The sequence below is a fragment of the Martes martes genome (assembly GCF_963455335.1).
Source record: "Martes martes genome assembly, chromosome: 9".
Taxonomy (NCBI): Eukaryota; Metazoa; Chordata; class Mammalia; order Carnivora; family Mustelidae; genus Martes; species Martes martes.
The window spans coordinates 94,507,706-94,532,931 of NC_137896.1; the positions used below are offsets into that span (position 1 = coordinate 94,507,706).

Sequence of the window (25,226 nt, forward strand, 5' to 3'; positions counted from 1 at the left end):
CTTTTCCTTTAAAATCTTTAACAATGTGAAATCATTTGTACCTGCTTAAAATGAGTTTTTAGTTGTAATTTAAATTGAATTAAATCATCTTCTATTTATCTTAGAATAATCTGAGAATTTAGCAAGAGATTTCCATTTGCAGAGTCACATTTACTAATGTGGGTCTCTCTCCTCTCCGTCTCTATCCTGCCCCCCTTCGCTCCCCACCTCACGGACATCTCCAGAGTTCCTTCCTGGAGTGCCTGTGTGGGGGCCCCAGTTTGGTGAGCTCCACCTGACAACTCTGTTCTGCTCTGTGTTACTCCTAGCTTTGAAGCAGTATTGCTGACCGAATGGCCAGCACATGGATTAAGTGGCCTTCTTATATACTGACCTTCTGTATAAAACCCTGACCTTGAATATTAGTTTGATTAGGCATGGTTCCTCCACATGCTGAGGGGTGCAGCTGGGCTCACCTCCCAGGGCACTTTGTTTACAGAGTAGCCCAACATGAGTGACCTACTGTTACTGTGGCTCTTATACCAATTTAACTTGCAGAATTTGGGATCAACCATGTGGCTCCCTAGGTGTATATGCAGAATAAATTTCCCCTTTCCTTGAATAAGTATATTTATTCCAACAGCAACTGTTCCACCCGTTAATACCATATGCAGATATGCCCATCTTTAGCTGTGGTGACCTTCTCAATAGTTCATTAGATTCACCCATTATTGTGAATGTTCCTTCCCGCTGTACTTTGCAGAGTGAGATTGAGATCGTCTTCTCCCCACAGCATGGATATCTGCCAATGAGTCCTTTCTTTTCAGGGTTTGGGGGATGTGGAGGAAATTTATGTAATCCTGTAGCAAGGGTGGGACCCCTGAATTAAATATGTATTTCCTAATTGCCAGCCTCCACCTTTAAAGTCTATTTAGCCCTGAAGGGCCAGACATCTTGGAAATTCACCTTGGTGCCAGGACGGTAATGAATTGCTACATTTCTCCCATGCCGTTATATATCAGGCTCTTTGTCTGTGTCTAGGCATTGGGACTAAGGTGGTCCACTATATAATATGCTTATTGTAGATGGTAGTTTCTTTTAAAAATCTACAGCGAGGTGTATTTCCTGACACACCCTCATTTCCCAAGCATGGAAGGCTTTAAATAACTATAACATTGAGTGAATTTCATCAATTCCAACGTGCTTGTGAAATGCATAAGAGGTACTATTTTTTTTTCTCTTGTATCTTCAGATAAATCACAGGATGCACAGGGTTTCAGTGATACAGTTGACTTTATTTAAATGAGCTGGGTTTTGATTAACAGATGAGAAATAATCATTCCTATAAATAGAATATTAAACAAATTGTTTTACCCTAAATTAAATAATCGGTCATATTAACTCTATTCTTCAAGTTTATTGACAAAGCTTTTATTGCCTCTGTGGATGCTCTGCTATGTGAAGCTTCATTATGCTGCTTCCCAGGCCTTTCCACCCCAGGTGATACCCAGTTCATGGATAGGGGATGTGTGTCATCCTAACCAGTGATCCCCTTTTCTTCCAACTCCTGGGTCCCTTTATACAAATACTTGGCATTCACCAACCACTCCACCTTCTCTCCAGTCTCTACCTCTGATCAGTCCCTAAATCTGGTCTTTCTTTAATATGGATCTCATTAATATTCCCTTCCTCTCTGTATCCCGTTTCTATTTTCCTGGGCCATCCAGACCCTCGTTATTGCTCCTCAGGCTCTAATGCACTGACCCTAATAATCAGTGTCTCTGCCTTCAGCTTGTCTACTTCAGTTTATTTTATGTAGTACAGCAAAAAATAAAAATCTATTAATGTCACTTCCCTCCCTACTGAGAACCCAGTTTGGATCTCTTTCTCAGGTTCCCAAACACTGCCACCTCTCCTCTGCACCCCCTACCTCACTGTGCCTCCCACGTGACTGTAGTTCGTCACAGTATCCTGCTCCAGCGTTCAGAGCCTCACATGGTGTTCACGCTGCCAAGGGTGCTCTTCCCGCTGCCGTCTTTCTGGTGAACACCTCTTCGTTCTTCAAAGGCCATCAAAGTTGACGGCTTCTCCCAGCCGTCACTTCCCTTTCTTTGTCTACATTCTTAATCGTATGTATATTGTGGTATGTGGTCATATATATTATGAGTATGTACTTACGTCATGTTTCCTTATTAGATTGTGAACCCCTAGAGACCAGGGTGTCCGCAATCACCTTTGTAATTTCGGAGCTTAATAATGTCTATCGTAGTACGGATTTGTTGAATTGGTTCAATTCTCCTGTAAATGTTCTCTATATTTGAGAATAGCTTCTTAGCAGAGTATTAAAAGACTGCATTTGGGGTATGTCTGTAGTCTGTTATTGTCTGATTAGTTCAATTAAGAGCACAGTGTTAATGAGGCCAGGGTTTTAGTTTCATTCCTCTGTGGAGCAGTTAACATTGTACCTCAACTGTCAGTAAGCTCACCTGGCTGCCTAGTAAATCCCACTGGTTCCAAGGGAAGTGGAAAGTGAGAATGATTAAGGTCAGGGCAGATTCATCACAACTATTAGACAAATTGAATTGAATATATTCCTTTTTGATGTTTAAAGAACAATTTCACACCTCCACGGGAAATGAACGCCTTATTTTGTCCACAGCCCCTGTCCAATGTGCACTGATGCGTTGGACTTGAAACGTGGGCGGTGATGGAGGTGGCAGGAGGACCTCCTGTTCGTGGCAGGTTTTGCAGTAGGAACAACAATCATCCATCCACAGATCTTTATGATTGTTAGCCTCGGAGCTTCCCGTCTACCCACCCGCCTCTCCGTCTTTGTCTTCCAGGTGAGACAATGCGCATCGCCTCTTCAGAGTTTGCTGATGACCCGTGCTCATCGGTGAAGCGTGGCACCATGGTGCGGGCGGCGAGGGCTTTGCTCTCAGCTGTAACTCGCCTACTCATCTTGGCGGACATGGCGGATGTCATGAGACTTTTGTCTCATCTGAAAATTGTACGTATGTAGAACTTATCAAAACTTGCCTTATGGGGGTGGCAATCCTGACTATGTAACCTGGAGCTTGGAACCGCACTAATGATCTCTCACTGCTCAGCAGCCCGCTTACTCACTGAAGCAGTATACCCCCCAATTTTTCTAATACTAAAATTATAGTCAATAATATACTCAGAAAGTTATAGAGGATTCACTTGAGTTTGGATCTCCCCACCTTACTTCTTAGAGAGCAAAACAGTATATTCTTTTAGGCTGCAGAGGCTGAGCGTAGTATATCTGCCTGGGCCCTATCCTGAGATTCAGATTAGTAATTCAGAGGACGTCAGCTCTTCTGGGGTAGCTGGCCAAATGATATGGACTTTGAACATATCTTGGTCTGGCAATAAAGAGCCCTAAATACACATCTCATGGCTCAGGTCAATCTTACTGCACCAAACCTGGCATCTAATGTAACTGGGCACTTTGTGTCCCAGTAACCCATAAACCCCTATTGTAAGTGCCTCACTTGTCATGTTCTTGGTTTCTTTCAGCATTTTTGTTTCCTAATGGAACTGGAACCCTACCCTAGTCACAAATTTTACTGGACCAGGGTCCAAGGTCACCTTTGCAGTCCCTGACAACTTGGCCTCTGTCTACTTTTCTAGTTGCTGGCTGGCATCTATTTGCAACCAGGATAGTTCAGTCCTCTGAATTAAGATGTTGTAACTCAAAAGCTTAGGCATATGGCTTCTGCCTAGAGAAGTTCTACTCCATGCCCTCAGTGAATTTCATTCCTGGACAATTGGCACCAACCTTGGACTGATCTCAGGGTCCTTAGATGATGGGATGTGAACCATGGGTTTTCTTTTTTTTGGGAATCAACCTATTGCTGGTTTATTTCCCTCTAGCTGTGGCCATACTGGCTTATTTTCCCTATTATCCAGTCCTCAGGTCTCTGTCAGTGAAGTGAACAGTAAGAGGGCAGGTGAGATAAGGAAATGAGTAATGACAGCCCACTCTCACCTCACCTTCCATCTCAGATTTGTTCTATAGGGGAGTTCATTAAAGAAATTCCCAAAACAACAGGTGGTTCTCTGTCGAAAAGCCTTGGGTAGCATCTTGCCTGAGCTGACCCCAATAAAAAAGCCACAATTCTAAGTTATGTATAAACTCCTTGATATTATTAAATGTCTCCAATTCCAACACATGCAGCATGAGTTCCATGGTCATAAGCCACAAAGCAAGGTACAACTCTTTCTGGTTTCTGTAAGGGCACCTGAGGAGCCAAGAGGCACAAAGCAGAACCTGCTTGGGTTTCCTCTCAGATTTTTCTGAGAACAGGCCTGTAAAAGCCAGGAAAGGCTTTGCAGTTTGGATGAGGTGAGCAGTATGAGGAGAGACTTTACCTATTTCAGAGGCTATCAAGAGACAGTGTAACGTTATGATTTGCTGTAGTATTGACATGTATATGACAGTATAATGTTTTGATTCCAGGATTTAGCTACAGAAAAAAGATTAATATTGGTTTGCCAACTGTGTTGTCATCTACCACATAACCTCCTTACATACCAGACACTTTATCTGTTCATATGGGGCTAATGGCAGTAGAGCCCTCAGAGCTGTGAGAGATTTAAAATGGTTGCAATTCCTATGCAGCGTTTCTCAGAGTGTGGTGCAAAGTAAGCGTGTGGTAAATGGCAGCCATGTTGCTGTTTTCAGATCCCCGGAACCCCTTGCGTACTGCAGTGGTGGCTGTCATTCCCGAGGTTCCAAGTGTGCTATATGCTTCTTTTAAGCAACAAATTACTTTGTTCTGAAGTGTGTGGGAGAAAAAGTTTTGTTATCTTTCCCTTACAGGCTGCTGAGTGTTCAAAGTCCTCATTTTCAGAAAGATCTTCCCCCAGATGGACAATCTTCCTTTCCCAGGGGAGAACAGGACTGAGCCTAAAGAAATTAACTTTACATCCCATATGTTATTGTTCTGTGCCACGGAAGGGCCCGTTCAGCCATTCCTAGGGAGTAATGAGAGGCTGAATATTCTCCCTGAGCTGCCCACATGCAGAGAGGGCTCCTAGTGCATCCAGGAGGCCATGTGATGTACAGCCCCGGTTCCCGCCTGCAATCCTGCCTTTCTACCCACTTGTTTTGACCACTGCTGTCTACAGATCATATCACTGCCGCCTGTCATCCTGCAGAGTCAATTGTATTCTCTTCCCGGCACAGCAGATTAAGGGAAGTTTAAAAAAAAAAAAAAGGGTTTAGCACAAAATCACGGAAAGGTCAACCCAGCAATATTAAGTAGTCCTGTCAGACTGTCAGTAGTAAAATTAAAAATGATTGTAGACTAAATAACACATTTGTTCTACTTAGAGCGCAGCCTCTGCGGAGAGCAGCTGCGGTGGGAGGTCGCTCTCTTGTGGAGCGAGGAGCAACTGCAGGGCCGGGGCCGCAGCTGAAGTCAGGCTGTGGCCCGTCTCACACTGTGGGTTCAGGTCAGTCAGGGCTTCCCATCACGGGGCTGTCGCCCACCCCACCACCCTCCCCCTACTGTGGAAAAAACAAAACAAAACAAAAACCCACAGTGTCTCAACAACCCATTACAAATGAACATGGCATACAATTCTGCTTTAGCTTTTCCTTCCTGAACAAGCAAGTGTCATCTGCAGTCATCTGTTTATATGTTTTTAACTCAGATGAAGGAAGTATCTTCATGTGTTTGGATGGAGCAGGTTAGAGATGGTCATGTACACCTTTTTTCAGGCTTTTTCCAGATAAAAGATGAGTTTCCTTACCACAAACATAAGTAAGAAAAAAGAATGACAGGTGATTTTCCATAAAGGTAGTTGCTCCTTTTTCTTTTGGTCCAGACACTTGAGTAATACCCTCCAGGAGTCTGCGGATTCCTGCCATGGTAACCTTTTTTATCTTTAAGCATTATGCATTTTACTTTTTAATCTCTTAGGCCGTATGCCAAATTTTTATTGCTCTTCTCTCCAGATAATGATTTTTTTCTCGTTTCTGAATACCTTACAGGAACACAGATGGAATTGCCTTATCAGAAACTTATATTCATATTTTTCCATCAATAATTCACTGAGTAGATGAAGGATAGCCAGTTTTATTCTCCTAAAATGCCCGCTTTCATTCTCTGCCCTGCACCCCCATAAGTAGTTGTCAGCAAACCAAGTAGTCATAAGCAAGTGTAATTCACACTCTAAAGATGAGTAGAGAATTAAGATATCTGTGGAAACCATGTGAATTGGCAGGGTAGAGGTCCTTGCATCCACTACTTTAAAATTATTTTCGGGAACTTAGTTCACATGACTGCGAAAGAGCGACCTTTTCACATGACATACAAATATTCTAGTTGCCCATGTGAAGCTCCTTGTTTTGTTAAGCAAGTATTCGTATGGGCTTTAATGTTGAGCTCTTTTTTAAGCATGTTAAGGATTCTCATGGCTGCCAAAGGTTTTTGCCACTGTAGTTGTTTTAAATTTAGGACAGAATGAGGGTTGTCATTCTAGGGGACAACCCAAAAGCTGGGTTGTCCCCTAGGTGGAAATTGGATGTTCCTGAGCAGAGCTAAAGTAATCATTTGCACATCAGACATCATTAAAAAAATACTGAATTATAATCAGTTTTCTTGTTGAAGTTGCTGGTGAGTGATTCCCTAGCCAGTCATCTGATGTATCCTGCAATCAGTTGACATTGTCAGTATGTTAGGTTGATATGTGGCATTTTAGACTTTTCAAGGAATCCTGCATTGCAATCAATGATCATGAAGAGGGATATTTATTTTCCCTAGACTCTGAATTAATGTAATCAGAATGTATTGTCAATTCTAAGCATTGGTGATGATATTACACACGCAAACTCATCTTGACATATATGTGTTAGAGAAAACAACCCCCCTTTTTTCTGTCTTCAGGCTAGGTCCTGGAATAATGATGTTCTTCATTATCTCAGATTTCTCTCTAGACAGTACAATGGCAAAATAGAAAAACAACAACCCCCTCATCAGTTTCCCAGAGAAGTCAGATTACCTTCATAGCCATCAGGGGCCAGATCTAATGCCGCTGTCCCCTTGTTTAGGAAGCGTTGATGAGGCAGACTTTGATATTACCTGTGCTTTTTGTGACGTTAGCCTAAAATAGTGTTGAGTGTCCTCGGTTACAAATTATTTCTCAATAGATGCCTGTTTAGTCCTACAGCTCTAATGTAGCTCTGGTGTTTGAAAACAATAGTTACTTGATGTAAAATAGCCTTGTCTCTGATTACAAAGGTAGAAATTATTGTACAAGTTCTCAGCATATCAGACAGCAAGAGAGAAATCCACAGACAGACTCCCCACTGAGCATGGAGGGCTCCATCCCAAGGCCTGAGATCATGACATGAGCCGAGATCAAGAGTCAGACACTTAACAGACCGAGCTACTCCAGTGCCCCTTAGCATATCTTTTCCGTCAGAGCTATCGTGGCATAAACTTCATGCAGCTGGGTTGTTTGGAATTTATTTATGTATTCAGTTATCCTTTCAGGAAATACTTATTGGAAGCCCAGTTTATACAAGATACTGTGCTTAGATAACTTCAAAGGTGACTAAGTCTCAGCCCTGCCTTCAAAACTATAGGTTACTGGGGGAGATATTAAGAAAGAAAGCACTGCATGCTGGGGAAATGTGCATATTGCTGTGGGATCTCCCCTAGAATAAAAATATAATAATTAGGATGTTTTCCACTTTAAATAACAGAAACCCAATTCAGTGTGGTATTTTTAAAAAGGAATTTATTGGCTCACCAAACTAAGAAGTCTAGAGGAAATTAGCTTTAGACAAGATTTGATCGAGGCACAAAAATGTGACAAGAACCAGGTTCCTATCTCCTTTTCTTCTTGAAGGGCACTCTTCTCTGTAGGCCCTTTTCTCACGGTCTCAAGATAGCTGTTAACCATTCTCAAATTTACATGCTTCTAGACTAAAGATAGCCAGACAGAGTAAATTCTCTTCCCTAATAGCTCAAATAAATGTTCCACAGTCTTGTTAGTCCTTTTGGCTTATGAGTTAGGGGCTTATCTCTGAGTTAATTATTTAGACAGGAAATGGGATGTGCTGGTCAGCATTTAATTTTTAAATTTGGTCAGCACTTACTCCTTTCCCTCACCATCCCCCAAGCCATGGATAGAATCAGTTCAACCAAATTACAGTGTTGGTCATTTCATGATAATATGAGGAAGGGTGACATGGCTGGGAGAAGGAGGTCTCGGGATTGGGTCTCATTAAACTGAATGAGATTTACCTTTCCCAGAATCAATTTCTTGGATCAGACTGAACAGGTTGGGGGTCACAAGCCCAAGCCTAAGCTAGGCTCTCTGAGTTGAGGGTGACTGGAAAGAAGTTGGTCCCTCAGAAGAGTTGGGGGATGTATAATTCTGTGCAATAATGAGATTGAAACTGCACAGTGATTTCAGCAGGGAGAGTTTAATATGGAAAACTGTTAACTCCAGGAGCAGATTAGAGTCATAAGAGACTAGGTAACAAGAAGATAGCTCTAAGGACATAGGGATGGCAAATATAAGGAGAAGCTGCTACCCCAAGGTCTGAGATAGAGTACTTCAGGGAGACCACCCCCACCCCCACCACCCTAAGCCAGGGCCAAGATCAGATCTTCCTACTTTACTTTATGATAGGTCACTGAGGTGCCACACAAGCCAATGGAACTTGCTGGAAATCTCCCCTTAGGGTGTCAAGAAAAAATGCTCACCAAGAGCTGTCTCATTGGGGGCATTCCACGTAGCATCATCCAAGGGGGACCATGCTAAGGGAAGCTGCTGGCCACCTGGTGTTGGAGGGGCTACTTCTGCTGCAGAACCTTTGGAGAGAGCATACCAGAACCAAGGAACAAAATCTTTCTTCCTTGGTTGCCACCCAGCACTCTCTAGTAACGAGGCTTGACATCAGGCCAAATGGGAAAGGAATAATAGTTCAAAGACCTAGCCATGTTTCAGCAGAGCAGGCCAATGTGTGGCTTTGGATTTGAAAACCAGCTCAGGGAAAGGGAGTTTACTGAATGCAAAATGGGTGCTCATGCCTTAAGAAAGGAGGTGGATTCGGGTCAGACAACAGATACTAACTACAGAGAGCTTCACAAACCAAGGGAAAGAACAAAGGCATGAGAGCAAGAGAAAGGACTTGGGGTGTCGTCAGTAACATAACTGATTCTGTCTTGTTGCAGCATGGAGAGCAGGGTGGGGAGAGGCACTGACAGAGCTGGACAGGGAGACACATGTGCCTCAGAGACCATGATGATTTCTTTGGACTCTACATGTGGATGATGGGGAATCATCGAGTACTTCTAAGCATCAGAATCAGATTTGTTATTTAGATAAATAATTTTGGTAGTGATGTGAAAAAAGAATTAAAAGAAGGGTGAGTCTCAGCAAGGAGAAAGATGAAGAGACCATTGAGATTATCCAGGCCAGTGAATGAAAGGAAGGCTGGGTGACGGCAGTGCCAGTGTGTATTGTGAAAGGGAGGTCGATTTTAAAGATATTAAAGAGATCAAATGGCTAGAACCCAGAGGCTGATCAGATGGGACGAAGCCCTTAGTGAATATTCATAATCAGATGGGATGGTCAGTATAATCCAAACCCTTTATAAACCTATCTTTTTCTGGGAAACTGAGGCATAAGAGAGAGGTGGAGAGTTGAAAGCATGAACTCTGGAGCAAACTGCCTTAGTTCAGACCCAGGCTCCCACACTCACTTGCTGGGAGTCCTTTCGGGAAGCTTGTGAAACTACGTAGACCTGAATCTCTCCTCTGTAAAGTAAAAATAGGAAAAATTTCAACTGCAAAGGGCTGTTTTCTGGGACGAAATTAGGTGTATGTAAGCCATTTAGAACAGTGTCTGGTACATCTCCTAAGTGCTCGGTGACACTGACTGGTGTCATTTTTCTTGCACTAAAAATAACTTTGGAAATATAAGCTGTATTACTCTTGTGCTTCATAAACCATGACACTTTAAGAATACGTGACACTAGTGTTTAATCATTCTTGCTTTCTGATGAAATCATCTTCTTGTTAACAAGAAAACAAAATTTAATCAGGAGGGGCAGCTTATCAAGGAACAGAATATTTAATCAAGAAGGCCAGCTTTAGAGGCAGAGACATAAAATGTAATGATGCTGGGATCACCGTGGTCAAACCAGAGTACGTGGCTAAACAAGTAAAGTAATAAGATGCAGAATCTTACATCCATTTATGTATTTACTTAGCCAACTACTATTTCCAAGATATTAAAAAAAATATATATATATATATATTTATTTATTTTATGTAGGCTCCATGACCAGTGTGGAACCTAATGTGGGATTTGAACTCAGTACCCTGAGATCAAGACCTGAGCTGAGATCAAGGATCAGAGGGCGCTTAACTGACTGAGCCAGGTGGCCCCAAGATAACATTTTTAATTTAGCCATAAAACCAGATCCTAATAAAAGAGTTATATATGACTTATTAAGTAGTTTCATCAATGTCACTTAAAATCCAATCAATTCACTATCCATAGTGGGACCCTGGAATGAGGTCAATCTGTCCCAGTGGAATTTAGGATCGTTATGCCAATGATTTACAAGCCTGGTAGGGACAGTAAATGTCAGTTGGAGAACCGGATCACACAGTCCAGGAGGGGAGGGATCAGACTCTCAGTTCAGTACTACCCCTATCCCCATATGCCTGCTTAACTAGTATTGAATGACTGAATGACTTCAGACTACTTTTTGCGTATGGAAGTAAATAAGCGAAATTCCAATCAGGAAAATTGGAGACTGATTTAAAGAGTTGATCTCCAATGATTTGACACAGCTGTAGACTGGCAGGCAGGCCTGCTTTAAGAATGGGGGTAGAGGCTATTTTGAACAAGCTCTGGAAGACCAAGGTTTTAAGAGTTTTAAGTGACAAGCTCTGAAAATAATATCTAAATCCACTAATGAGGGAAGAAATTTTAATATCTTTTCTAGGTGTTTGAGTCTTTTCAGCTGAACCATGCACAAGCTACCAATAATAAGGACAGGAATATGTGATTGAGCAAAGGGTTCTCCCTTTGGTGTTCCTAAGCCCAGCCTGTTGTGGGAGGAGATCAGCCGGCTGCCGTGTCCAGGACCGCCACGCGTTTATAATGAGGGAAACAATGGCAGCTGCCTCTAGGGACTCCTGTTAGGCGCTCACTGAAAACAACTTCCCAATCCAGGACATGGAGTCTCCCCAGCTCCCGCTTAAAACTCTTCCCCAGGAGCACCTCTTTCCTCAGAGCCCTTGCCAGCAGCTGCCGTGTCTTCTTCACTGTGTTACTTCCCCTCTTCCCAAGGGCCCAGTCTACAGACGTTCCTTTCTTCAAACTTAGTGGGGGAAATATTTTTCCCTCAGCTGGACGCTATGCGGCAGGTCAGTACCCCTGTTTAAGGAGCTCCTCATTTTTGCCAGGTACTCTGTTTGCTATTTTGCTATTTCTTTTTCTTTTCTTTCCTTCATATACAGTATGCCTGATTTATTTGGGAAAAGAGGGGAAGTCTTTGGCTTCCATTTCTGTAACATACTTTGATCTAGTCAAGTTCTCGGGTTCTTTGTGTGTTGAGACTGGCTTTTTATATATTTAGAACTTACTGCATTTAAAATTCATGAGCGTGAGAGGTTTTGTTTTCAACTTTTTGTACTTATTGTTTGAATGATCTCTTAGTAACAGGTTGGGTCTGTTTTTAAAACTTCCATCTGAGAGTCTGTATCCTAATTAGAGCATTTAGCCCATTTATATTTATTTGATAATTGGACTTAAGTTGGCCATCTTCATATTTTCCATGGATATACCTTCTTATCTCCCACCGTTCTTAAAACAACCTTGTGTAATATGTTGACATTATTATCTTCATTTTATTAATGAAGACGCTGAGGGTCCAAAAGGTTAAGGGGCTTACCTGGATCACAAGGCAGACAAATGACCTAGCTGGGGTTCAAACACAGGGCAGCGTGACCTGCAGCTCCTCACACATACTGACTTATTTCTGACCCTGTGGGGACCAGGGAGGTAGAGAAAGTTTTTGGAAACGCTGTCCCAGGCTCTTCTGTAGAAGAACTGCTTTTAAGGTGTTTGGCTTCTAGGGAGTCCCCTTCCTTTAACCCTAACACCCAGAAAGAAAATATTCTTGGCTCTGTTCAAAAATAAAAACTTGATTAAAAAAAAAAAAAAACAGGGGCGCCTGGGTGGCTCAGTGGGTTAAAGCCTCTGCTTTCAGCTCGGGTCGTGGTCTCAGGGTCCTGGGATCGAGCCCCGCATCGGGCTCTCTGCTCAGCGGGGTGCCTGCTTCCTCCTCTCTCTCTGCCTGCCTCTCTGCCTGCTTGTGGTCTCTGTCTGTCAAATAAATAAATAAAATATTTAAAAAAAAAAAAAAAAAAAAAAACAAAACTTGATTTTTTAATTCATTTTGACTTCTCAAAAGTGCCTGGTCACTCCCTTTCTCCTTTTTTTTTTTTTTTTTTTTTTTGCTCTCTTCGTGTCCCTTAAGCAATCTCCCCTTTTGTCTCCCCCACACACATACCCCTTCAACTTTAGTTCCATTTCTTCCATTTTTGGGGGGAACTTTGGACTGATGCTGAACCATGTTTCTATGTGAGACTTTTCCACTAGGTGACCTCTCTGATCCTTCTAGATTAAAACTCCAAGTAGGATAAGTCTACCTTTACACAGACAGACCCCATTATTAGTGTTTCTTTTTGAAAAAACTTGGCTGAATTAGAAACATAAATTCAAACCAGTGACTGGATTCTTCAAAGAAGACCAAAATGTTAGGTGTAACACAACAAAATAACTCTTCCAAATTGGTCTGATTAATAATTGGTAAGAAGACTTTTTTATACATATTAGAAAACAAATCCAAGATTTAGCTCCTTCCGAGATAATTATTTTGCTCTTCCCCGGAACCAGTTTTTATGTCCTCAGGAAAGATTTACAGCTCAAATAAGCAGCAGGAACAAATTAACTGCCAAGAGCTGTCCTCTCAGTGATGCTGTTGATAGCCATGTTAAGATAATTATAAATCTATTAGAAAGTAAAACATCACCGATTTGTTGTTTTAAAGGTTTGAGGTATGAGATTCTAATTAAACTATGAAAATGCTTTATATGGCCCATTCCATACCATAAAATGTGACTTGATTTGAGTCTCAAAAAAAAAAAAAAAAAAGGCATCCTTAAAACAGTCCTTTTTTCAGTGATACTTGTTGCTTTCCTTTGAGCATTATTAGAGCCTGTCTAGGAATTGGAAAAGAAAGGACCAACACTGAGAAGTTTAATTATCTTTTTATATTTTCACAATTAGGAAAAAAAGATGGAGAATTTCCACACAAGATGTGAATGGAAACTTAATTTTATGTGGAGTCTAGATTATCGCCATTCTAAATTTCCCTTGCTTGCTACAACTCTTTCCTTAATAAAATGGGTTAGCTTATTTAGTAAATTGAATGACATTATCATATCTATGGAGTAAAAGGTTTGATGATAACTATTATCACTGGTTTATATACACTATTCTCTCCCTCCACTCAGTGAAATTTGATAAGGATATTGAATTAGCTACCTTTGTCATCGTGTCAAGCTCAAACAAAGGTGTATCTCCATAGCTCAGAACTATGTTCATCTCTGGCTTTTTCTAGCCATTTTAGTGGTCCTTCATATTTCTGCATTGTCAAAATGAACTCCCTGTATGTTGTCTTTTGATTTGTTCCAGACTACAAAAGCTAATCAGAATTCTGCAGTAGACCCTGCATTTTCTGCATTTCACATTTCTGAGCTGCTGCTCTTTTTCCATTTCTTCTATCAATAGCCTGCATTAGTGAAGGCCTCTTTACTAGGCTCCATTTTTATATAGAAGAACTTTTGATTTTGCAAACACGTATCTGTCTTGTGCCTTGCTTGCTCAGAATTTTATTTTCAGTTGTTTACTCTGATAAAATTTTGCCTACAATAATGCACTGTAACTGACAATGATGTAGTTGGTTACTTATTAATATCTTAATTTTCATTTTAATTGAGACCACAGGCATTATGGTATGACCAATTGTGGAAATCTTCACCCCATACTAAAGTTAAAATCATTCTGGAGAGGAGATTTTAGTATCTCCCAAATCCTCAGGTCGTTTATAAAAGATTGCTTAGTGAAATTCATAATTCAAGTCCAGGGCCTCCCTGGGAAAGTTCCGTGACACGGTTGGCAGGAATTTGGAAGCAGGATGCATCATTAGGAAAGTGTGCATGCTGTCCCTCTGCCCACCGCCATTCTACCCCAGCTGATGCCACCTTCACCTGCAACAAAACTTCAAATGCACTTGCTTCTCCAGACTCAGCAGCTCCTCTTTCTGTGGATGGCAGGGTGTAAACTCAGCTTACAGTTACAGCCCCCTTAGTTCCAGCTTCAGAAGTGTTGGCGAGAAGTGTGGTTATAGATCCAAGTGGGCTCAAGCTTGCAGGAGTTCCTTCACTTTTTGTTAACGCACTTTCTCCTTTGAAGGTTTCTAGAGTTTGTTTTCAAATTGCCTATTTTCTTCTTAGGTCTGCTTTACTGTATGTTTCTACTTAAAGTTAGAAGTCTATATACCTTTGCGCATGCGCTCGCGCACGCGTGCTGGCGCGCGCACCCCCCACACACATTGTGGGAGGGGCAAAAGGCAGAGGGAAAAGCAGGCTTCCTGCTGAACAGGGAGCCTGATTCAGGACTCCATCGGAGGACCCTGGGATCATGACCTGAGCCCAAGGCAGGTGCTTAGCCAACTGAGCCATCCAGGCATCCCTGAAGTCTGTAATCCTGATCAGAATCATAACCCAGTAAAATACAGTCAATATAGTTCTAATGCTCCAAGCCTTCTGTAATTACCTCTCAGATACAAAATATTCGGTGTATTGTGAACAAATATTCTTGTTTTAAATGCTTATTAGGGGTACTTTTCTTCTATTTTACTTCAGTGTTCATTGTTGATTTTTTAAAAAATGACCATTTCTAACGTGTTTAATATATCCATTCTTTCCATTTATAAATATCGTTTCTTATTACCTCAGGTGGAAGAGGCCCTGGAAGCTGTCAAAAATGCTACAAATGAGCAAGACCTTGCAAACCGCTTTAAAGAGTTTGGGAAAGAAATGGTGAAACTTAACTACGTAGCAGCAAGAAGACAACAGGTGGGAGAAGTTTTTTTTGGAAATGCTAGGGGAGACAATGCGTGTCTAAGTAACCTTCTAGCTTGATAGGCCTGACCAACAGATCAGCCTCATCTGATGGTGATCAAGTTCCAAATGCTCCCAGAATCTGTGATCCACAGGGGCTGCCTCCTACAATGGGCCAATTTTCATACCACTGTGGGCCCTGGGGGACTCCCTCACCCCTGCCTACCTAGAGTAGGTCACAGGCCTTCTGCTTGACATTCTAAGCTTTTTTCTAGTATAGAAAAAGCTCCCCAGTTGAAATATCAAACTTTGGTGTGGTGTTATGGATGCCATCTGGACACCACTCCTTTACTTGCCCTCACTTTTCATTTCCTAGACCTAAAGACACAACCGTGCATATGCAGAGCCAGAATGTGCAGCATGTTGAAACCTTTCTGAAAGACAGGAAGACAATGTAAAGAAAATCAAGGAAAGGCAGAGAGAAAGAGAAAGGGGCGGGGTATGGGATAACATAGGTGAGTGAGTTACTTTGATATAGGTGGCTCACAGGAGATATTGTGTCTCCCTTTGTCTTGAGATAGCACCCCTAATTTTAGCCAGGCCTATCATTGAGTACCATTAGACTTTTTTTCTCAAGGGGTGTGTTTTGTTGTTGTTGTTGTTTTTCCCCTAGAAAAACCTCTCCAAATGTGGCTTGGTCCATTAAAATCCTTTCCACCCAACCTCTTGACTGTTCCTAGAATTCAACATTTAGGGCAATTCCTAGTGCCTTAAGGTTATGACCGACAAGAAAGTTCCACTCAACAGACGTGTGTTGAGTGTTCATCTGTGCCGTGCTGAAGGAATGCTGATATTATAAACTTGGTCAAGATCTAGTTCCTGCCCCTAAAGTGCTTACAGTATTCCTTGTGTGAGAGGCATACACATATGTGATGTTAGATTACATGATGATGTTTAAGTATTTTGTAATTAGTAAAATTCAAGTGGATCTTGTGTAATAGTCCGAAGTATAAGATGGGTAGGAGTGAAGTTACTCTGAAGCACAAATGTGACACCAAAAAGCTACGTAGCTTATTTAAACCACTGAAGGAGAAAAAAAAAAAGACATTGAATCTTGACCTTAGTGAACCAAAGGGGCAGTTGGCAAGAAAGATAGGGGCCAGGACATCCAGAGTCTTAGAAAATTTTTGGTTTTTATTGTAAGTGGGTAGGTAGTAGCTCAGTAGTTCAAAATTTGGTATCAGGGTCTCAAACTTACATTTTAGTATTTTTTGATATGCTGAACACAAGGGAGTGAAGGAGGAGAAGCAATCTATATTTGGGAGGGGCTGATGTCTAGGTGAAAGATGGTCTTAGTGAGTTGGTAGTGGTAGGAATGGAGAAGATTACAAAGAATCAAAGTTAATTTTTAAAATAGAGCTCTGAGGACCTGATGTTAAATTGGATATGTCAGGTTAGGGAGTCACAGCAACCAGTTGAGTTCTAAGGTTCTGGTTTGAGCAAATGGGTAGATGGTGGTGAATTTATAGAGATGGAGAAGACTGGGTCAGTTGGGTATAGAAATTAAAATTTCATATTCAGACATATTCATTTTTGAGATGTTTGTGAGCTCTATTCTTCAGATAGAATAGACACATGGGTTGGAGATGAAAAACCAGTCATCAGTGTATATATAGCTGGGTATTAAAATCTATGGAAGGGTATGAGCTATTTATGAGAATGCCCATACATATCATTTATTTCATTAATACCTTGATTTTAATTAATTGCTAGACTCTTCCAAGAAAATTTAGGAATAAACAGTAGAATTGGAAGAAGGAAAAACGCATATAACACCGAACCACCCAAGAAAAAAAAAAAACATGGTGCAATTTTAGTATATTGCCTTTCAGTTATTTATCTTCATATTTTAACATGTTTATAATCCTACCTTGCATACAGGTATGTATATTGGGTTGTGCTTTTTCATTTATAAACATTATCCATATTGTTTGATGAAGGTGAATTATAATATCCACATAGTCTGTCAAGAACTTCAGTCATTTACTTAACCAATTCATAATTCAATATTTAGATTGCAGTTTCATTTTTGTTTTTGTTTTAGGTTATTAAAGAATGGTTCCTCAAATATTTTTATGCAGAGAACCCCCCCTCCGTTTCTCACTTCCACATTCAGATTTTTCTTTTATTAGTATAAAGTAACATTTAGCTTCTGGACCACTCTTCTGGAGATTAAAAAAGGCCCTTTATAACTAACTACTCAGGAGAAACCTTCTACCTTCCATGCCTAGCTTATTGCCCCGCCTAGAGAATATACTCAGGTGTTGGTTACCTATTTGTGTTCATGTTGAGGGCTAAAAATAAATAACCCCATATTAGAAATCATGTTGGCTAGCATAAATTTGTCAGTACATAAGCAAAAGAGGATAGATGGTTCACTTAATTATTACTGTCAGTTTATCTGACAATCCTAGATAAAATGTAATGTGCTTGTTTCAGAATTATTTTGACCAATAAAAGAGAAGATGTCATTATTGCCAAGTCATTTATGTACAATGTACCAAATGAACAAATAGACATTGAACTTTAGTGGTTCAAGTAACCTTTAATGATATTTTGAAGATTTGGGAGTGGGGGAAAATCTCTCTGAGATCCTCAGCTGGCAATCCTACATGGTCTCAGAGAGCAGCACTGCATTTATCATTTTCGTAAATGATGTGAACATTTTCTTAACAAATACTCTTTAAAGCTGAAGATCAAGAAACTCCCCAGTGGTGGTATTTTGACAGCCAAAACTATGAAGGCAAATCATCTTTGATCTATTCTTAGTCACTAAACTCAATGATTGAGCTGCCATTAAAGGTAGCTTTAAAAAAAAAAAAAGAAAGAAAGAAAGAAAGAAAGAACCCTATTCCAGAAATGATAATGCAGTGACAGTGATAGACTAAGCAAAAATCAGAAGAGTCTGACTGCCCATGTCTGTAATTGTAATTGAATATGGAGGCACGTGTTATCAGAAGACTGAAGTTTGAGTTTTCCATCTGCTGCTTGGGAACTCTGATCAATGCAAGCTACTGACTGTCCGTAGCTTGGTTTTTACATTTTTCCCAGCAATATTTCAGTGCCTCTTAGGGGCCAAACACTGCTAAGGAGTGAAGAGCCACTAAATAAGATAGACAAGGCTTCCTGCTCTCACTAGACACAATACATGAGGGAAACATCTTGAAGTAAATATAGTAAAGTTTAATAAATGTTGATAGGAGGGGATAGGGGCTTGTGGGAGCAGATAGAAGGGGGCATAGCTTAGCAGGATGGAGTACATTCCAGGAGGATCGGCCATGTCTGGTGAAAGGGTAAGTGGAAGAGGAGTGCTCAGGCATTTCATACAGAAAGAACATTATATGCAAAGTCCCGGTGGCTAGAGCGAGGACAAGGGAGAATATGGATTCTAAAATGCAGTAGGGTTTATGAAATTGAGTCTGGGACTCTAAGTTCTAGAACAAATGCTTCTGCGGCAACCTTCATGAATGTGCACATTTCCTGTTTTGTGTACACAGGAGCTGAAGGACCCTCACTGTCGGGATGAGATGGCAGCCGCCCGAGGGGCTCTGAAGAAGAACGCTACAATGCTGTACACAGCCTCCCAAGCGTTTCTCCGCCACCCGGATGTTGCTGCCACAAGAGCCAACCGAGATTATGTGTTTAAACAAGTCCAGGAGGCCATTGCTGGCATCTCCAATGCTGCTCAAGCTACCTCGCCCACCGATGAAGCCAAAGGCCACACAGGCATCGGCGAGCTGGCTGCAGCTCTCAATGAGTTTGATGTGAGTATCTCAGTGATGCGCAGAGAGGGGTACACACCTGGATTGAAAGAAATGATGTGGGGTTGAAGGACCACAATAGTATACCTGGATTTACCCCTCTTGGAGGATTGTGCTAATAAGGTAAACTATGTAATGTGTTTGTTATTAGCTATCCAGCATAGTGGCAGAGCCTAGTTTTCTTAAATTTAAAGGATCTAACAACAGTGTTTGAGAGGAGCTGATCTAATGCAAGCAGAAACCCTGTAAACTGTTAGTTTCCTATCCCACTGGCTATTTTAGGGATAGTTCATCATTTGGAAGGTTCTTTATTTTTAAAGGGGCAAATGTCATAGGCAGTATAGGTATTTATTGCCTCTGTGTTGCCCCTGGGTGAAGAACTGCCCTCCGTGTCTTCATTTTAAATCAGTGACAAACTCTGTTGCCCCCTGATCCCGCATGGGATCCCTGACTCCCTTGAATCAGCTCCTCTGGGTAGCACCTGTGTTGGACCCATGAATGACCCACATCCTGCACCTGCTACTTCTGAGGGGTGTGTCCCAGTGAGGGAAGCAATGGGAGGACGGCATCAAAGTGAATGAGAGGGATGCATGTAATCAAAGACCCCAGGATGACAGCCCTCGCTTTCCTTGGGTCAGAATACAGGCCCACGTAGGGGAAGCTGGAATTCATCTGAGTTCCTCCTGTGTTCAGTGTGAGAGCCTGCATGTGTTGGAGGGCTACCAAGATTTAAAATAAGCTGTATCTGTTTTCAAGGGTTCTATTTTCCTGTAGGGAGATGGGAGAAGTAGAATGTATTAAATACCCTTTAAGTGATAAAACACGGTATTATAGGAATTCATAAAAGAAAAATAGGTTACTTAACAGCTGTGGAGAAAGATGATGAGCTTGCTTTTGGATCTGTTGACGTGAATTTTTGGCAGGGGACGACTGGCTGGGAACGAGGATCAGGAACAAAGCAGTGATTGCTAAAGACATAAAGCTGTGAGATACAATGGAGGGAAAATTATAACACTTCGGATAGCCGTTTGCAGTTTTCACAGGGGTCTCTCCTCTTTTATTTTTTGTTAGCGAAAATATCCATCACTTAGACTGCATAGTTTCCTAGGGTTTTTTTGGTAAGGATCCAATGCCATTTAAAGCATTTACCGCAGAAATTGGGGTTTAATACATAATTCACAAACTTTCAGGAGACAGCCGAAAATCTGTTGGCACTAATAGAGTTCAGTAAGGTTACCAGTTTTAAAATACACATAACAAATCAATAGATTTCCCAGGTGCAAAACATAGAATAATGGGAAAACAGATCCTGTTGACAAAAATGAACAATTTGGTGGCTTTATTTTATTTCTTAATTTATTTCCTTATAAATGTTAGAAACAATCCTGATACAGTTTTGGAGGACCAAAAAAAGCACTGAGTGGTACTTTTTGTACTTTTGATTTTTGGTTTGTTTTGTGCTTAGGTTATACAATAGAGTTGTACTTCTTGGTAAATGATGTCACGATCCTGGGTAGGAAAACTATTGACTCTTAATTTTTATAATGTTCAGACAATTCTGATAAAAATGTGGCGTTCTTTTACGACTCGATGGAGTAATGGTAAAAGTTTCTTTCTGGAATAAGAATGAAGAAGCCCAAGTTTTAAGGAAATGAAAATGTGCAGGTGATGTACTCAGATATTAAAACATTACCATGCTACATTAATTTTGAAAGTGTGCGTTAGACCAAAAAATACCTCATCAGTTAAACAGAATAGAAAATTGCAAAACAATCTCAAATACAGAATTACTTTATGAATTGGTACTTTTAAAAAAATGTGTTAATAGGTGGATTATTTAGTCAGATTTTGACCCAACTGCATTTTTATAATTCTATTTTATAATCAAAAAGTAAATAAAACCTGTGGAGCTAGATAGAGTAGAAGCATAGTATACAGAGAACTCCCTTGAAAGATAGACCCTTCAGCTGCTGCCACCTTCTGCTCAAGTGTGATAGCTTCCTGATCTCTTTGACTCCAGACTTTTCATTGAAAGGAGCTTCTGCCCAAAATGTGTTTAACAACTGAGGCATCATTGTAGTAATACAAAAGGCTTTGGACTCATAAAACTTAAGGCCATGTGGGGAAAATCTATTAACAGAGTATGTTGACGTATAAAAAACTTTCAACTGATATTTTTGTTTTTAACTGTAGTGATATGCTGGACAAACATGGCTCTGGGAAGTTAATACATGAATATATTTTTTTAATAGAACATGGCATATTAACTCATCACTATATTAATTTATAATTAATATTTGTTACATTAAGTATGTTAGCTAATTATATAGTAGCTAAATATATGAACCAAGTAATATTTCATTATTAAATGTGTATGGGTTCTCACGTTATATAAATTGCATAAAACATTATCTAATGTATAAAGTTTTATTTCTCAGAGGTTGATAAAAATCAACTTGTGGAGCCATGTAAATTGGTAATTTATAGATCGTAATTCCATTTGGTGTGGTTCCTAAAAATTAAGTTAATGAAATTTCAGTACTTTATCAAACATAGTAAATATTACTAATAAATATTACTGAATATGACCAAGGTACAAGGTAAGTAACCAATTGTAGATTTTCTATCACCTGACACCAACAAACCTACGTAGTCCTTAATGATACTTGAAATTCTCTCACTAAAAAAATAATGTCTCCTTCTCTTTGTAACAGAATTATACATTTCTCTTCTATGGTTGCATAATGAGTACTTTGGTATTTTTTTATTCCCCAGGCATATTGACTTGAAATTGGTTTAGAATTCAGACATCTGTCTTGAATCCTCAGTGCTATTCTCAGATATTAAACAAATCGATACCACACTGGGTGGGAAAACTCATTCAAACTTCCTGTGACTTATTTTTCTGGCAATATCCCTTCCTGATGCTTAGTTTAATGGTTTGCCAATGTGATGGAGATTTTAACAAGTAAAGTATGTTTTGAGATCCTGAAGTGAAAGGAACTGTAGAAATACACTATTTCGTCATCAGGATGACAAGCATGCTCTAATGTTGAATTTGAAACACATTTCGTATTTGTCGTCAGTGTGCCAAACTGAGTTTAATGGGAGGCTGGATGCAGAAGTGACTTAAAGTGTGGTAGTTTACTGAGAACAACGTAAAAATTAGCATTTTTACATTATCTAAAATTACAGGACTGATTTTCTATCTGGGTACTTAGAATTATGGCTCAGTGCATGGTGACCTATTTTCTGGCACTCTTCTTCTGCCTACATGAAGAGTTGATGTAGTGATTTCTGAAACTAGAGAATGAATTAAAAAAAAAAAAACAGTATTTTTAACAACTTAAAACTGTCAAGAGTCTCTAATGATAAAACAGCCAAAAGAAAATGATTGCTAATCAATGGAAAAATCAACCTCCATTTAAAATGTGGCAGCTTGAGGTGGTTAATTTTATCTGGTGAAACTACCAAGGAATACTAAAAAGAATTTGTAAAAAATATAATGACTACTCAGAAGTAAATCCTATTATAATGTCAGTTTTGACTGCCAGAAAATTTAAGAGTAGGAGAGGAAAATTTAAAATTATTCGTACAGAATTTCTCTTTAAACAGAAATTATGTTTTTTGAATCTGCTTTTGTAGAAGAAGATGCTTTAGAAAAATAGACATTAACACCATTCATGACCCAGTCTTTATAATTGATAACGCTTTCTCTTTTAAATTTTTTCATTTTCTCTCTTTTTAAAAGATTTTATTTATTTGTGAGGGGGGCAGAGCACAAGCAGGGAGAGAAGGAGAAGCAGGCTCCCTCTGAACAAAGAACCCGATGCTCCTATCTGGCTTAGGATTAGGACCTGAGCCAAAGGCAGATGCTTAACCTCCCTTTTGTTTTCTCTTAAATCATATCGTGAGCAGTATCTCAAAATCGTCTAACTTTAAGTTTTGTATTTGTAACTTCTTTGCCCACTTGCCCATTTGCGTGATTAATAATTCTTTTTTGTGTGTACGTTTATTTTTTTCTCCACTTGTTCCATCTTCTCAGCCTGTAGAAAAACGTATTTCTGTTCTACAGCCTAGAAAGAGAATAAAGCATAAAGCTAGCATATTTACTGTTTTCTCATATTTTACTGTTTTGAGTTTGAGTTCTTTCAGATTCCAGTCCTTGCTTGTATGTCTTGGCTGCCACTAGCTCTTATCTCTTCTAGCCTTGTACTCTAACCTCTGCTCCTGCCCCTCCTCTGTAACACTGTGTCTGAGTTTGTAATAAGGACCCTTAAATATCTATGTGTTTTTATTTTCTAGTTCTCAACTGTTTCAACTTTGGAATGGGGGGGTGGATCTTAATAATATTAAACATACCTTTTTTTGATTTGTATTCAAATTTGCAAGATTTAAATACCTGTACTTGAAGACTAGGACAGTCTGGCCTCAGCCACAGTGAGCTGAAATGTCACCATGACCTACCAACTCTACATAAATTGTCCTTCTATTTCTACCAGATTCTTTTTCATACCCTCCTCCCTCTAGTTTGTTTTCTTCCTCTCCCTCATATCCTCATATCCATATACACATGGATACACATATCCCACATATCCACCCCTGCTTCTTTCTCTTTAAATAGATTTCCTTGATCTAATTGTAATTCTCATACTGATCTAGTATGCAGTGGATAGAAGTTTTGGAGGGTGAGCAGAAGGCACAATGGGGCATCTGCATCACAGGCCAACAGGGATAGCAAGACACCGTGTCCATCTGACAAGGTTAGAGGGTCTAGGCTAATTTCAGTAAGGGGAGAATTATCTGCTGGAGAGCATCTCCACGCTACAGTGGTCACAGCCCTAAGGCTATTCCAAGTGTGTGCTTGTTTCAGGTGTACCCGGATGTTCTAGAAGCTCTAGTTGGAAGAGCCTGGTTAAGAAACAGGAGTTCAGGTGGTAACTCATCTCCTAGCAAGACTCCAGCCCGTTTCTGGACACCCAAGAGTAAGAACAACCTGGGTCTAGGGTTTAGAATCCAGGATTGGAATTCAAGCCCAGTGGAGAGCTAGAGTGCTTGACAGGCATCTTAGATATGAAGCCCAAATGCATGACCTCAGATCTAGGCTGCAGGAATCTGAAGAAGTAGAGTTTTTCAACTGACACTTTCCTCCAAATATCATCTGACACCTTTAGATAGGGAGATTAATTCTTAGAAGCTCCTGTTGAAGCTCTGGTCCCTTAAGGAACCACAAACCAGAATTCTGGCTGGCTCAGGGATTCTTAAGTGTTATGATCTCTCCAACAACAGGCAAGAAGGAATGCCTCCTTGGAGACATATATTTCCACAGAGCATCTTGTAAGTTCCTTCCTAGCTCTAACGCTCCCTTTTGCTGTGGAAATCAACGTAGTTATCAGAGAGGCTTCCTCCAGATCGCCTCTCCTTCTTTTACATTCTATAAAGTCATTCCAACTGAAGACATCTGGGAGCCCCCATATTAGGTTATGAAAAGGGTAAGTTTCCTGTGTATTCCTGTGTATTTAGAATGAGGACAGAAAAGAGAGGAGAAAGCCCTGACAAAATACTGTAAACATACTGATGAGGAAAATGCAAGATGTAGTTTATGTCCTAAAGCAATTGGCAAGCAGGAGGCCAAATGGATAAAAATGAAAGCCAGTAAGCAGAACCATAGAGCTTTGGGAAGGCACTTTTGGATTCCTACTTTGAAGATGGAACAGACCAATTCAGCAACTTCCTGCCTTTCTGAGTTCATGCCAGTAGTTTTGAAGGCTTAACATCTGTACAGTTGTTATGTCTGTTCTTTAATACTGTATTAGTATTTTTTTTTTTAAAGTAAACTCTATGCCCAACATGGGGCTTAAACTCACAACCCCGAGAGCAAGAGTCACAGGCACCCCATTAGTACTCCTTAATAATCTCCACCGTGTACCTAAGAAATGGTTCCTATTTAATGGCCTTTAGAAGTAGCCCAGGACTTGGGAAGAGCCTAGGAGTTGGATTGTGGTATATGGTGGCTACTCCAAGCTCTGTAAATTTCTAGAAATGTGTGACCTGGGCTTGCCAAGATAGTATCTCTAAGCCTGGGAGTAAGGTTTAACTACTGGATAGCTAAGATCCATTAAGAGCTTACGGGGTGCCAAGTAAGATAAAAGAATGTAGGACTGCAAAGTATAAGGGAGGCATGCTGTGTAAACAGCTATAGTTGCTGTGATGCATAAATGATGTGGTATGCACC

At 40.4% G+C, this 25,226-nt stretch overlaps 1 protein-coding gene across 4 annotated transcripts in view; it reads left to right on the forward strand.

The window, feature by feature from the left end:
• The window catches only part of CTNNA2 (catenin alpha 2), a gene marked incomplete at its 5' end in the record, with an annotated part of 988,253 nt that overhangs the window by 201,975 nt on the left and 761,052 nt on the right, over positions 1 to 25,226 (forward strand). For all 4 annotated transcript variants that reach the window (XM_080812651.1, XM_080812652.1, XM_080812653.1 and 1 more), the window contains 3 exons: positions 2,823 to 2,989; positions 15,066 to 15,185; positions 18,728 to 18,994. In XM_080812651.1, coding sequence (XP_080668777.1) covers positions 2,823 to 2,989; positions 15,066 to 15,185; positions 18,728 to 18,994 — 554 coding nt within the window. The remainder of the gene's footprint in view (positions 1 to 2,822; positions 2,990 to 15,065; positions 15,186 to 18,727; positions 18,995 to 25,226) is intronic.